Source organism: Poeciliopsis prolifica, unplaced genomic scaffold (genome assembly GCF_027474105.1).
Source record: "Poeciliopsis prolifica strain line A6 unplaced genomic scaffold, Auburn_PproV2 SCAFFOLD054, whole genome shotgun sequence".
Classification (NCBI taxonomy): domain Eukaryota; kingdom Metazoa; phylum Chordata; class Actinopteri; order Cyprinodontiformes; family Poeciliidae; genus Poeciliopsis; species Poeciliopsis prolifica.
Genome location: NW_026562429.1, coordinates 3,052,442 through 3,068,391, shown reverse-complemented (window position 1 = coordinate 3,068,391; position 15,950 = coordinate 3,052,442). Strand labels below are relative to the sequence as shown.

General features: G+C 36.0%; 1 protein-coding gene across 1 annotated transcript in view; it reads left to right on the top strand.

Annotated features, from left to right (window-relative positions):
* Positions 1–1,196: 1,196 nt before the first annotated feature.
* The window catches only part of dpp6a (dipeptidyl-peptidase 6a), a 221,183-nt gene continuing 206,429 nt past the window's right edge, over positions 1,197–15,950 (top strand). Inside the window, exons 1-2 of the mRNA XM_055059390.1 lie at positions 1,197–1,354; positions 1,439–1,506. Coding sequence (XP_054915365.1) covers positions 1,450–1,506 — 57 coding nt within the window. The 5' untranslated portion in view covers positions 1,197–1,354; positions 1,439–1,449. The remainder of the gene's footprint in view (positions 1,355–1,438; positions 1,507–15,950) is intronic.

Below are 15,950 nucleotides of genomic sequence, written 5' to 3'. Positions count from 1 at the left end.
AGATCAAACCTTCAGCTGCAGCTGATCCAAAAATGCTGCTGCTCTACATCAATAACAAAAAACAGAATACATTTCAGATTCATATGACATTTATTTTATTTTTAAGGAATCTAGAATTCTTTGAATGATTAATAAGGCTTCTTTCTTTCAGTGCAAAAACAAAGTTACTGTGAAAAATACTTAAAATTAATTTATTTTAAACAGGAATAGGAATTAAATCAATTCTTAAAAAGCTGATTAAACAAACCAACAATCAGAAAACTTTCTAGTTAAAAAAAGAAAAATAAAAGAAATGACAAATGATCAAAAATCTTTTTATCCCATTTTTTCCTTCCACTCAACTTTCTTTTATTTAGTTGAATGCATTCAGCTTCTCTTGCAAAGAGCCTCATTATTTCTGTCTACTTGACTGTCAGCTGTTGAATAGCCTAATACTTTTAATTTAATTTACAGAAATCTTTTTTTATTCCAATATAAACAGATGTAATTTTATGCAGAATAGAATTAAAAATTTAAACACATTTTCTGTGTTTTAACTCTGTTTAATCTATAGACATCCTCATTACAATAAAGGAAAAATAAACAATGGGATATTGTCTAAACATGAAGCAATATTTTTCTAATGATCTTAAGCAAAATTTAGAAAAAGTGAAATGGATAAAATAAAACAATATGCACCTTTAAGTTAAAAAAACGTGACTATTTTCTAAACAAATGTGCAAAAGTACATTAAATACATAAAATATTACAACAAAAATAAAAATAAAAGATAAGATAAAGTTAAATTTCATCAGAAGAGATAATTACAAGTTTCTGATTAAGCCAGTTTCTTTAAAATTATTAACATTTTGCCGGGATTATAATTAGATTTATATGTTTAATCTGAAGAAAAGATGATAATTTTTTCAGAACTCCTTTTTCTGCAAGGAGTTTTTGCAAAAAATAAAGTTAAAACCAGTGGAAATGTGAAAATATGTCACTTTGAGTTTTACTTTACTGAAACACCAATCTATAACTGTTGTGGATCGTTCGTATTTTTTAAGCTGCGTGGCATTACAGTGGTGAACCCTCACAGCTTTCTGCTGTGGAGTGGGCGCTCATGTTGACAGGCGGAGCCGTCACAGCGGAGATGCGCTTGCGCATTTCTGCGCAATTCCAAACGCGTCTCTCTCTCCTCCAGCCGGAGCTGCTTGGCGCTCCAAAGCTTCTCCAAACTGCGCGCACGGAGCGGAATGTGTAACCCGGAGAAGTGAACTAACCACGGATTTTACTCTTATGTAACCAGATCTCAAAGCTGCACTTCATCTTAGCGCGCAGGAGGATCAATCAGCGATCAATCAGCGCTGCGCACCTGGTAATTATCACCCAAACTCCGCACCGCTCTCTGCTCCAACTTCATCTTTCTGCAGCGCTATGTGCCTTTTTTTGTTTTTTGCAGAACTTCCCAGCATGAATCAAACCGCGGGAGCCACCAACGCGTACCGCAGATGCTCCAAAGGAGGGAAGGTGAGCGGAACTTTCTGCGACAAGTTTGGGTTTGGTCTGAACGCTGCAGCGTGTGTGTGTGCGTGTCTCTGCGTGTGTGCATGCGTGTGTGCGTGAGAGAGGGGAAATATGGCGGAAGCTCGGAGTTGGAGCTTCACGCAGCTTTCGGCTCGGTTTGACATCTGTCATGAAAATTGAATTGGTTAAACTTTTTGCTGATGGAAACTGAACTTTTATATGAAACTTTTCTTAAAATATGGTTGATTTTAGCAGGTTTTCTCGATTCTTTTTGATGTTTTTATATTGTAAATAAATGGGATTTATCTGGTTAGTTTGGACCATCACAAGAAGGCGAAATGATCCAGTCTGGTTATTTTTTCGTCTTTATTTCCTCTTTCTTGTGACCTACATTACTTCTGCTGCTGAGAGGAGGGATGGAGGATGTGGGAGGACACAGAGGGGACAGCAGGACTGTCTTTTCCTCAAAGAGGAGCAGAGCCAGGCTCTTCCTCTACAGATGTGCTTCTGTCAGCATCAGCGCAGATGACGAATGAATGCTTATCATGGGAATACATGACACCTGCAGGGAGCCTCCTCAAGCAGACCCCTCGCTGGTGGAAATATCGATTTGTGCTGCTGCGAGCATTGATGGAAGAGGTTCTGTTTAGAAAGTCTGCTAAATGGTTTGGATTGAAGAAATGCTGCTGAGGTGTTTAGTGTTCGCTTTAATGAAAACTGACACAATTGTTTGTCTTGTAGGGGCTTTTTTTGGACATGTTTCCTATAATTTCTCCTTTTTATTCGTATTAGTTGTTTTTTATGTGCCTGAGAGGCTCAAACAATTAAATATCCCCAGAATTTCGGCCCGTTTTCTCCAGGAGTGCTCTGATAATCCTGACATTGGGGGCTCAGCCCACTGCAGCCCATTTGTATTTAAGGAGAGGCTTTTCAAATTTGTTTTCACTAAATATTTTTGGAAGTTTTGTTTTATTTTTATTAGGAGACCACTTAAATTTGTCTCTTAATTTTACTCAGATTGTTCTTCTATGAACTACTGTCTGAAATTCCAAGCAAAGATTGAGTATTTATTAGCAGAAAATGAAAAATGGTGAAAATAACAAAAATATGCAGTGACTTCAGACCTCAATAATGAAAATAAAACAAGTTAATGTTAATTTAGAAACAATAATACTGATGTTTTAACTCAGGAAGAGATCAGAAATCAATATTTAGTGGAATAACCACTGCAGTGCAGTGGGTTGTGTTTGTTTTGTGGAAATTTTTTATTGTTCAAAATGAAAGAAAAAGGGAAATAACTTTAAAACATAGGTTTATGAGGACACATGCATCATTGTTGTTCAGTATTCAAGGGTTTTCTGTGGAACATAACTCAAAATTATTTGAAGAAAATGTTCAGATTTGTGGATTTTTTTCTCCTGTTGAGCAAATCTAAAATATTTGAAAGTGACGCTTGGCTAATTGTATTTTAATTGTAAGATGAAGTATGGAAGCAATGCCGTTTGATGCAGCCAATCAAGGAGCAGCTTCATTTATTACACTTCCTGGATGATTTCTGGAGTATATGGTTTTAAGTTTCAAATCTCCTCCTGGATATTTTTGCTTATTTTAATTGTATAAAGTTTTTTAAATGCCCTGTGAGTAAATATTTTTGACCATTGACAATTTTAACTTTCAATACCTGGCAGTTATTTAGACATTTACCGTCTATGAAGCGTGTTTCATCAGAATAAACTAAAGAAAAAAAACGAAACTGCCTGAAAAGCAGAATGTCTCCCCTTTCAAAAACAGGTTGGAATTTATGTTTTCCAGGCACATAGCGCCAACTTATAGCACAATAAAGTGCATATGGAAATAAAGTCTTTTTGCTCCTCAGTGTTGTCGGCATGCAGGGAATTTCCGTATGTAAACAATAAAATGCTGGGGGTCTTATGATTTGGATTGAGTCAGTGCCTCACCAGCCGTGTCACCACGTCACATATAAAATTTTACTCCTTGAAATTGGGCCTCTCTCTCTTTAAAAATCTCTTTCTGAAGCTTCGCCTTCAGGAAGTCATCTCAACATGGTTCCTCTATTAACCCTTGAAGATTTTACCAGCTTTTTACTGAGATGAAGCTCCTATAATGAGCTCAGCAGATGTGCAGGTCCAGCAGGTGTTTGCTAATCGCTGCTGGCTAGTCTGAAGGAGCTGAATGAAGGTTCATCTGGCAAAAGCTTTTTTGAGGGATGGGGTTAAACATGATTTAAATCAAATTTCATTTATTGGATAAATGCACACTTGTAGGTAAAACTCTGATGTTCCAGTTTCAGTAAAATAAAGTTTTAATATTTTAAGATGTATTCTAATAATTAATTACTGTGTTTTAGAAATATTTCCTTAGATAAACAAACATTTAGAGCAGTATTGAGAGTTTTGGAACACGTCTCTGAATATTTAGCTGGTGTTTTCCTCTCTGCTTTAGTTTTTATTCCCAGCAGGTTGACTTTATTATCCATGTAATATTTATAGTGTCCTTTCTCTCCCAGCGTGTTTCTAATTCCAGTTCGTTTCATCTCATCTTTCCCACCGACGACGTGTGAGGGGGAAAAATAGATTGAGACAAAGCGGCTCTCCAGACAGCAGTATCTGGTTCCGTTTCAGTGTCAAACTCCTTTTTTGTTTTTTTTTGTAATCGTGCCCATTTTTACAGCTTTGGAGAGAGAGAAAATGCATCTTTTGATGAGCGATTGGTTTTGTCTTTGGGTTTGCAGCGGCTGCGTTGTGGATTATTGGCTCTGCTCGGGTCGGCGTGTTGGACCGGATAAGCCTCCGACGGTCACGGCTGTCCGCTCCAGACGGCAGCCTGACAGGTTCATAAACACCTGAGAGCAAAAGAGAGCAACTGGGCTGCTTCTCTAGATTATTTTCAGATACTTGAGAAATCTATTTGACAGCGTGGAGAAGTAAGACTTTGGTGATGCTTTTGGATATTTGTAACAGAGACTGAAATGGGACACCAATAATAAACCAGAGTAAGAGTAGAAAATACTTCAACAGATTTCTATTCAAGTAAAAGTAAAAGTAGCTATCAATAGTAAAAATATTTGATTAAAAAGCCATCTGACTTTACTTCAGATGGAACAAAATATAAAGTTTTAGTGTTCTTGTGGATAAAAATGAAAGTTTTTCACGTAAATGACAATCTGTCCAGTGAAACATTTGAAAATAAGTTTCTTTCAATAAAAACTTGTGAAACTTTAAATCCAGAAATGATACTTCAGAGTAATAAGAAGCCTTCCTAGAAATTAGTATTTGGTAAAATGTCTACTTAAGTAACTGATCAATTATCAATCATTTTATATTAAAAACTACATAATCAGACAGACTAAAGTATGAAGGTAAGTGTAAATTTTGGTATTTTAAGGATGAAATCGAAACTAATTCATAGAAGTTGGAAAAAATAATAAAATCAGGCAAAAGAAAATGTTTCCAAATCAATTTGTTTCAATAAAAAAAAAACGGTGTCTAGTGAATTTAGGTTAAAACATGTTTTTTTCCATTCAGTGAGTAAAAGATCAAGAAATTTTATTCAAGTAAGAGAAAAAATACTTCATAATAAGATTACTGAAGTAGATGTAAGAGTACACAGTAAAATTTCTCCTAAAAGTAATTTCCCCCCAAAAAACGTTACTTAAATAAATGTAACTAGTTACAACCCAACTCTACTTTAAGGTGTTTCCAGTACAGATTCAGTTATCCCGACTTTAATGTTTACTTATTTTATAAAATTTTTTATTCTTTATTTCAAACATGATAAAATTTTTGAGTTCATGTTTTTTGTCTTAATTTTGTTCTGAGACAATTAATCAATTGGAATAATCAACTAATTGCATAATCGATTAATCGTTGGAGTACACACTTGAAAAAAAGGGAAATTTTCTGAGGGAAAACGTAATAAGAGCATTAAGTAAGCCAATAATACTGTACAATATTTATATATATTGTGCATTTTAAATAAGTTTTACTTTTAGATTCAGTCATTGTTGCATTTTAAGCAATAATATATATATATATTTTATTTAAAAACTTAATTGAATGTATTTCTGATGTATAAAAGTTGATTTTCTGTTAGATTTTAGTGTTGACGTTTTACTTTTGTTTTATTTTTACCTTTAATCATTTCACTTATTTTAGATTCAAATTTTATTCATTCTTTGCTCAGCACTTTTGTGCGTTTCTGCTGTTTTTAAATGAGCTCTGCTCTGCAACAACCTTTTAAAACTTCAAGGTCTTTTTTACGTTACATCCAGTTTCCAAACTTAAACGAGAAGATATCTTGATTTATCAGCGGCTCTTTAACACAATTCAATACGAGGGACGAAAGGAAGAACGGATGGAGGAAAGAAAGTCCTTTATCCTGTCTCTATATAATCCACTCTCTGTATATATTGAGATGTTTTGGGTTTATATATTTTAGATGGCTTCTCCTGTTAAACTCAATATTCAGATAGAAAAGTGGTGAGATATTTATGCTGTAAGTGAGAAAACAAATGAATAAAACAAGCCAATCTTCTCAGATTCTGTCAACAACCAGATGCTACTCCTGCCGGAAACGACAAAGAAGACAACAGGAAGTTGAACTTATTGCGTGACTTTAATTGCATTTCTGATTTAATGGAAACACCACCATTGTGATATTGAGTTTTTTTGACATTAGGGAAAGATTGAATGGAAACTTAGCAACTGGTGATGCTGTGGTCGGACTTGATAAACTGGTGAAGTGTCAGGGAAGTTTCTAAAGTTGAAGCAATGTCATTCTACAAATTTAGATCTTATGTCATTGACTGTTTTGTTGAATTTCTAACTAAATTATTGAATACATACTATGTGTCCCTTTCTTTTTTTACATGACTGTTGTTTTTCTCAGCATGTTTAGGCCCTATACTTGCACACAGGTTAGCTCTCATCGATTGATTAAATAGAGCCAAGAAACAACTTTATTACAAAAAGGGCAATTCAGTTCACAGCTTTTGGTCAGACAACGAAAGAAGAGAAAAATACAATCTCATGCAGCCATTTCAGGATCAAAACAAACTCAGTTCAACAAACATGAAAAGACTCGTGTGAAATTAATAAGAGACAAAAAAACAAAAACAAAAAACAACCAGAATTTAGAAACCGGATGACTGGAGGAAAGATTGGTTTCTTTTGGGGAGCAAATTAATTAAAGTTTTGGGGGTATCAGAGTAAAGGGGGTTCAATAAACGTCTGGCATCTTTTTTTTTCTCTTTTTTTAAAAATATTTCTTTCTTCCAATTCTCAACCAGACATCACTTTGTGTTGGTTTATTTTAGTCAAACACGTCACAGTTTGATTTGATTTGATGACATGACAAAACACTATATTAAATGTAATAAAGTTATACAGTGTTTATCTCAGAGGTAAGATTACATCTGGTAACCACTAGAGGGCAGTGTTGCACTGTAAGGAAGTGAGTGCTGAGAAGCCAACAATCACAACACTGCCATGTTTTTTTGTTTTTACTCTTTATATTCATCATACAGAAACTCTTCTGGACTGGATCAGATTTCTCATTCTAATCTGGTAAATGTTTAAATATTTGGCTCATTCTTTCTAATATAAGCATGTTTTCAAATGATTTTGCTACAAATTTAGATGTATAAATGGTGTATCTTGGTTGTGTATAACTCGGTGCCTCTCCTGCATCACACCATGATATAACCTTCCCTCCGTTTGTGTCTCCAGTTCCTGCTGCTCCTTTTCTCTCCCCCCTCCTCTCGGTCACAGCAGGATAGTTTGATTATCTTGGCCCCTGACAGCCCTGCGGTACTGCATGTGCACACTAAATCCCAATTAGCTCCCTCCAGTTTCAGAGGTTTGCTAATCTCTGCATCAGCAAAAGCCAAGAAAATCCCTCCATGATCACCCTCTGTTCGTTTTTCATGATGAGAATATGAAAGTTTCACTTCAGCGCCTCTTACTTGATTGTACAAATGTTTTAAGTCACCCCTTATTTCATCACATTTCACTCCCAATCAGTTTAAAAGTATTTACACTCGTTTAAGTTTTTATATTGTCATATTCAAGCAGAGCCAGCCCAAGACATAAGTGAGTTAAGAGGCTGCTTAAATCCCCCACACCACCAGAGGGCACCTAGGAGCACCAAGCTAGAAAAACATATATTTAAAATTACATTAAATAATGCTAACTAAATGATATTACACATGGAAAAACAATGTTGAACTTAGTTGGAACAAAATGCAAAAAAAAAATTGGTGTTGCATACCAACTATAAAAAAGTTTTCAAAAAGTACTTTTTCTAGTTTTCTTTTCACATTTTCAGATCCTACTTGTTTCAGGTGAAACCTGAAACTGCTGCTGCACCAGTTACTCAGCAGGTAGTTGCTTGGTAACCAAAGAGTGGGCGAGTTGATTCCACCAATCAGAGGTTGAGCAGCTAAAGTCTTTCCTCTGCCTACATTTTTTGGCAGAAATTTTCTCTGTACTCCATCACAGTTTTGTTCAGTTGAATTCGCCCACATATTTAATTTAATTTGTCTTTAGGAATAATAAAGTAATTTTGAATATGAATACACAGCATAGATCTTTGTATCAAAATGCTCACTTAGTCATTTATTTGTTTTTTCACCAACTAGCAGCAGCACATTGATCACATTTCTGTTGACATGTTTTTCTTAGACATTGCGGAATCCAATTAATTTATTATTATTATTATTATTATTATTATTATGGTACTGGTTTTTTGGTTTTGTGAGATGCGTAACTGCAAAGACTGTCAATGTTTTTAAAGTGAAGGTGATTGCTCCTTGGGTTTTATACCTTTTAATATTTATATTTTAAATGTTTAAGTGATCAGAAAGGAAACTGAGTTTACACGCATTTGGACTCCTTAATTACCGCGGCTTCGTTGGGCCACTGCAGGCCAAACACGAATGCAAATTTGGCGAGTATTGATCTCGGCTCTCATTGAACCTGACTCTGCATTGTAATGCACAGTTAACACTCTCTTCTTCTCTGGGCTCTGTGGAGATTGATTATCCTTTTCTTGACCTATTTTTTTTTTAATTTTTATTATTTTTATTTCTTGCCTTCTTGGTGAACTAGGAAGAGCGTTTCTCCCTCAATCATCTCTGCACTTTGATTTCCGTTGCACTCGTCCTCATAAACTCCTTCCTCTCCTTCCCCTGATGCAGCCATCGGATTTGTCATTCGCGTGTTGATGATGCTTTTTCATGCTGCTCTCAAACACAGTCAGTGATGAGATGAGATGTCCTGAGTGTGAACGTAAAAGAAAAAAAAACAAATATACTGGGGAAGTTGTTTATGGAGTAGTCGGAGAAATAAAACTCGGCGCAACATCTATCTCTGTGGAATGAATAATGCAACACAGAATATGGATTTTTTATTATTATTTCAACACCAGGAGATAAAATGTGTTTACTTCTGCATTCCTGTTTACAAAGTACTCAAGTAAGAGTACTTCAACATATTTTAACTCGGGTAAAAGTAAAAAGTAGAAATTACACAAGAGTAAAAAGAGTGTTTTGTAAAAAAAAGTCTGTTCAATTAGAGTAACTAATCCAATTATCAATCGCTTAATATTTAAAAATTACATCAGACGGGACAAAATATGAAGTTTAGTGGAAATTTTGGTATTTAAAAGGACAAAAATGACAAAAACATAACAAAAATCAGAATAAAATGTGTTATCATACAATAAAATCTGTTTCTCTCAATAAAAAACTTGTTAAACTTTGACAAGAACTGCAGGTGTGTCTCTTTATTTCGGTTAAAACATGTTTATGTTTCATTCAGTGGGTAGAAAACCAGAACTTTTACTCAGATACTTTAAAATAAAAGTACTCAAGTAAAGGTAAAAAGTACAACAAATCCAAAGTAACTTAAATAAACTTTTCAGCAAGATATAGGCCTGTTTTAAGTAATAATCCCTTAATATTGATGAAAAAAATCTAGTTCTATTGACAGATTAATTTATGTTATGGGAAAATGTATTGTTTTACGTTAATCTGCTAATGGAGCTCATTTTTATTTATTTTTATCAATGTTCAGGAATTATTGAATTAAACAAGCCTCAATGTTGCTGAAAAGTTACTTGTCAGTTAATTTGTCTTATTTCAAGTTTACTAAGATATTTGCAGTAGAAACTAGACCAAAAACACTTGGTAAGATTTAGTGTTTTTGCAGTGTAACTTCTGCAGCAGCTCCTACTATAAAGAGGAAATACTGCAGGAAACGGGAAAACAAAACCACAAACAGAAACAAAACGCCACGTGTTTCTGCGATGATTGACACCACGGGGAACGTAACCGGACGAATCATCAGGACCTACCGGGCCGCTCTCCAGCGAGTGTCGGCTCGGCAAAACGCCAGCCGGGTCGTGACAGCCCATCTGGCGGCGGAGGATCGGAAGACAGACACTCGAGCTGGATCTGAAATCACAAACACGTCCAGCATGTGTCCCCTGAGGCCCTGATACCCACTAAGCTCCCAAAGTGGCTCCTCCAGGCTGAGGCGCATTCAGTGGACACTTTTACTGCTTTTACTGCCGTCTACTGAAATGAATCCTGAATGAAAGAGCAGCTTTGGGAAAATACGTGAAGCAGCTTAAATGTGCTGGGTGATGGAAGTTCCTCCATGCATGAATCCCACATGTGACTCAGGGGTGCTCAAAGTGCGGCCCGAGGCCCATTTACAGGTTCTGAAGTGATTTTGGGCGGATCTGAATTCAAGACCAGCCTTGATATGATTTTACAGTTCAGGCAGTAAATACAGACAATTTAAAATCTTAGAAAAGAAAAGGTAAGGTGCCACAAAATTTGTTGCTTTCGATTTGATTTAATTTATTTGTAAAAACATTCAGCTTACTATAATGAAACATTCTCGCTTTATAAACTTTTTAAAATGAAGCAAGAGTGAACCAAAGAGACGCAACAAATTAAGAATAATGTGATGAACCTGAAAAAAATTTGGTTTTAAAAAAATATGAATATGGCACAAGTAAAGCCTGGTGGCCCGTCAGACTTATGATGCACCGTGGGAAACCCTGAAATAAAACTGAAAACTATTAACAATGACATTTGACAATCAATCATCTTGATCTCAAGACTCACTGTTTCCTACAAGCGTCTGTTGTTTGACATATCGGATGGATGCAAGGCATCAACCAGTGGTTTAGGTGGAACTCTGCAAAATAATTACCAGTTTGTTGCTTTTCTGTTCGTTCCAGAATCTCCGGCCACACGTGACGTGAGACGATGTTTTCCAAGCCCTGTCCTTGTATCCACCATTCCAGTCTGCAGCCTTTATTGAAATGTATTGTTTGGCCCTGCTATTTCATTGACTCGTCACCCAGCGCTGCTGCATGAGCGATCCCACACGCCGTCCCGTGTCCTCGGATCCCTGACAGCTCAAAGGAAGTTATAGGTGCTGTTAACGCGACCGGAGCTTTACAGAAGGGACGCGTACCAAGGCAGCTGACGATGAACATGCACAGGTTGAACATAAACAACAGTTTCATTGTGCCCTCGGTCCGTAAGCGAGCAGATCGATGCTGAGTTAATCCTCAGGAGGCAGGAAACGCAGATCTGATGCAGACGGATAAAGAGCAGAGGGAGAACGCAGGCAGGCAGGGTTGGGTCGTCACATCTTCTCAAAATCATTTATTATGATTTATCTCTACTTTTATTTGAGCAAAATTTCTGGATTTTCTACTCACTGAATGAGAAAAACAAAGATGATTTAACCAAAAATTCACCAGGCACACAGGTTTTATAAAAGTTTTATTGAAACAAACTAATTTTAGGGATCATTTACTTTTGCCTAATTTTGTTGTTTTTAGTTACTTATATGAATTATTGTCAATTTTGTCTTTAAAAAAAATCCAAATTTTCAATTACATTTTGGTTTGTCTATAATTTTAAAATATTAAATGATTAATAATTTGATCAGTTACTCAGTACTTGAGTAGACTTCTTCTTTTACCAAGTATTTTTTTTACTTGAGTTATTTATTGGGATGGCTAATTTTAACTTTAAAGTTTTTTTTTTATTGATGGAAACCAATTTGGAAAAATTTTCTTTTGCCTGGTTTTGCTTTTTGTCACTTGTATGATTTAAAAAAATGTTATTTTGGTTTTTAAAATACCAACATTTCCATTTGACTTTATATTTTGGTTCATCTGATGATGTAATTTTCAAATATTAAATGATCATTTGATCTGTAACTCCGTACTTGACTACACTTTTTACCAAGTACTGTTTTACTCTTAAGCAATTTCTTGTACGGCTATTTTTTTTTTTTTACTTCAACAAAAATATGTTGAAGCAGTGCTGCTTTTATTAGTTTTCTCTGAATGCAGAAACCCATCAGCCAACAATGAGTCTGAAAAATGGAGGATCAATGAAGCCATTTCAGCAAGAGCTGTCACTAAAGTGCAACTAAAAGCATGACGCTTTCCAAAGCGTTTCTGACTGTTTAACCTCACGTTGATGCTTGTTTGTATTATTCTCGTTTAATGAGCTGGAGCCCCCAGAGACGGCGCAATCTAAAATCAGCAGCAAGTTGTGTGCAGCAGCTGAAAGTGGGACAGATGAGCAGGTGTGTTGTCCAGAAACAGTCCAGTCAGCGCTGTTGCAGGGGATAAACTGGTTTGTTGTGTGCAGGATGAGTGCCGTCTGTTGCATGATGATCCTCAGGGAAAACTCAGTTAACATCATTAACTCTCGTCTCTTAATGTAAAAATTAATGTCTTGTGTCCATTGTGGTACAGACTGCAGTTTAAGAAGGCGTATTTGTTGCGCAGTGAAGACTTGATGTTGGCGCAAACATAGTTTTTACTGACCATATAATTGCTCAACTTTACATTTTTTAAATTCACTTACTTATTGGTAGCCAATAAATCACCGCAGTGTTAGGTTAGCTAATAGCAGCGGTAGCTACTCTATTGGCTAATCAGCAGCTATCAAGCAGCTAAATCAACAATAGTTAGGTAGCTAATCATCAGTAGTTTAAATCACCGCAGTGTTAGGTTAGCTAATAGCAGCGGTAGCTACTCTATTGGCTAATAGCATCAGCAGCTAATCTATCAACACAGTGTTAGGTTAGCTAATAGCATCAGCAGCTAATCTATCAACGCAGTGTTAGGTTAGCTAATAGCATTGGTAGCTAATCAATCACCACAGTGTTAGGTTAGCTAATAACATTGGTAGCTAATCAATCACCACAGTGTTAGGTTAGCTAATAGCATCAATCACCACAGTGTTAGGTTAGCTAATAGCATTGGTAGCTAATCAATCACCACAGTGTTGGATTAGCTAATAGCATCAGTAGCTAATCTGTCACCACAGTGTTGGATTAGCTAATAACATTGGTAGCTAATCAATCACCACAGTGTTGGATTAGCTAATAACATTGGTAGCTAATCAATCACCACAGTGTTGGATTAGCTAATAGCATCAATAGCTAATCTATTATAGTGATCACTTATTAATAATCGCAAAATAAACATTGCGCCTAAAACATGGTACTGTGACGGATTTAACATTCTGTTCTGTTGTGTGTGAAATGTTTTGAGTATTTTTTGGTGTTGAGTCCTGCAAGAGGAAGTGGCGTTTGCGCGTATCAGAGAAAGGGGGTAAAACGCGGCTTTAAAGTTGTACTTTAACGGTTTTCTGCGCTATTTTCCCCTCTTGCTGTGGCTACAGCCCTGAATTAATAACACCTACAGATCCAGGTCTCATTTATTTAAGAAACGTCCTTTTTTTCTGCCTGCCAGCGTTGTGCACATGCGCGAAATATCCGGATGTAAACAATAACAAGGGGTCCATAGAGTGTGGTGTTTCCTGTTACAAAGCAGTTTAATGTCATTTAAGAGATTAAGCTTTGGTTCAACTTTATTGCAGAGACTAGAATCAGCCTTTGTTGTCCAATAGAAGGAAATTTCTGGACAACATGATCAGTTTTCTCCATTTCAAGAACCTCCATCAATATGTTGCACACTGTGTCAGATTTCCACTGCAGAATGTGACTCTTGCATGCAGGTCAAACGCTGATGTGACTGATTCATAGGTGAAATATGGCACTGATGTTCCCTCTGGGCTAAATCGAATGCCTCATTGACATACTAGCTCCTTAGAAAGCACACATATTCCTCATTTTACAATCCTATTTACGTTTTTTCCCCCTCTTGCGTGTGTTCACTTGCAGGCAGTGTAAAATGTCACAATAATTTGCATGCTGACAACGATTTCTTCCGAGATTACAACCCACCTGATTGATGGCTATGCTGTTGCCCAAGTAACAACCTTGGGTGATGTGATATGACTTCCCTGTTATCACACACTAAAGCATATTCCTGCAGTTAATCTTCTCAAATGGGCGTACGCGGCAGATAGCTGGCATGCACGGGCCTTGACTGGTAATGAAAGACGGCCTTTTTCTACACTGAATAGAGTTCTTTTCAAAGCAGGGAAGTTTTTAGGTACATTGAGAACCTTTTTTCCCCAATACATTTAAAGGCAGCACCAGGTACTACTTTTATTACACCTAATCATGATTAATATAAGTTTATTAGGTTAATTAAATGATATTACAGCAGCATAATATGTGTTCTGATACTTTTACCAGGATGTGAAACTTTAAAATAACTCTTCTGTTTTAGATCCTCATGAAAATCATCATAAAGAAGAGGGAAAGTGTTGTCAGATTCACTCGGCTGTAACTTCTTGATGAATAAATGAGCTACACGCATGCGGCGCATTACCAAGTGCTCAGCGCCATCAGTCATCTTTAATGGTTGTTAGCATTACTGGCTAACTAGGGCTCATCATTTTTGCTCTGTTGACAGTAGCCTGGCAAGGAAATGGAAATGATAATGAAGATTTCTGCCGGTTCTGACTGGATGTGCTGAAAGTTTAAAAAAAATTTTGCCCTAAAATCCGCTCAGTCTGGAGGATAGTGATAAGAACAATCAAAATAAATATCAGCAAATATTCCTTTAATGACACTTACGTTGCATTTTTTGAGTTTTATTGTTGGTTCATTGCAAAAATAAACTTTGGTTGTTATTCAAAACAATCCTTAATCTTACAATGAAAAAGTTTGAATATGAGAGTTTGGACAAAGATTGATCTTTGGGTAATTACTGCATGACTGATTATCTTTCAGTTGGCAATAATTTTCCTAATCCCTACTTATCCAATAATTCTCATCCCTTAAAAAAACACGTTGAAATGCACATGGGCTGTTTGTGGAAAAGATGTCTAAATAATTGACATCAAGCAGAAAAATAATCAAGAACTGTCAAACACATAATTAAAAACTGGAATGCAAGTGAGAAGCCATCATCTTTGATGGTTACATCCATCACTAAAACATTTCTATACATTTGTTTTCTTTGTGAAGTGGACTGCAATGTGTACTTGTTTCCTCATTGCTCCTGTACAGATCACATTTTCTACTATTCATCACAGTTAGCTTAGCCAGCTAATTGCTACTAGTTTACCTCGTCAGTTACTATGCACTTTTTAGTTATATTTTTAGTGAATTGGTTCATAACGAGTGCCATCAGAAGGCATTTAGAACTGCGAGTTAAGCTAGCATTATATTTACCTGGCTAGCCAGGCACAGAGACCTTATATAGCATGTTATTTCTTACATACTTCAAGTTCTAAACGTAAATTTCACAATATTTGGTTCCTAACCAATGTTCTTTAAAAACACCTGTGTGCAGGGCATTTTTTTTGACTGCCTAAGGTGATGTTAGCTTAGCTAGATAGCCCTATTACCCTGAACAAATCTTCAGCTATATTTCTGGTTCATATATTAGTACATATTAAACTGTTGTTGTTTTCTCCCCCTTTTCAAATGTACAATTCTTAAAAAGCCTCAAATAAATTTTCAGTTGTGATCAACTGACATTACTCTCAAATTTGCCGTTTTTGCTAAGGCTATGCTAACTAGTGTTAGCAATCATAACAGGCTATGTTGTTGTGAACCACATTTAGCTTAGCAAAGAGCAAGCAGGATGAGATGAGCATTGGCCGATTGGAATAAATCAATATTTTGCATAATAAATTGAAACAAACTCAATAATTTCAATCATTTATAATTCCTTTTATTTGTAGTTTCTGTTTATTTTGCATATTTACAATGTCTTCCAGTTCAAGTGTTAAATGTTCGTAAGACTTTAGAAGTTAGATGTTTAAGAACATATTCTGCTATTACCATTATGTTACTTGAAAATGGTGTCAAAACAACAAAATTATCATTTACCACAATAATGTATTCCTCTTGAACAATTTATCTAGCAAAAGTTGTTACTGTGTCAGGCATAGGTGAGCATGAGAGTGATTGACAGCGCTAAGCTCCTCCTCCTGGCTCTGATAGGTTGTTTCTGACTGGTTA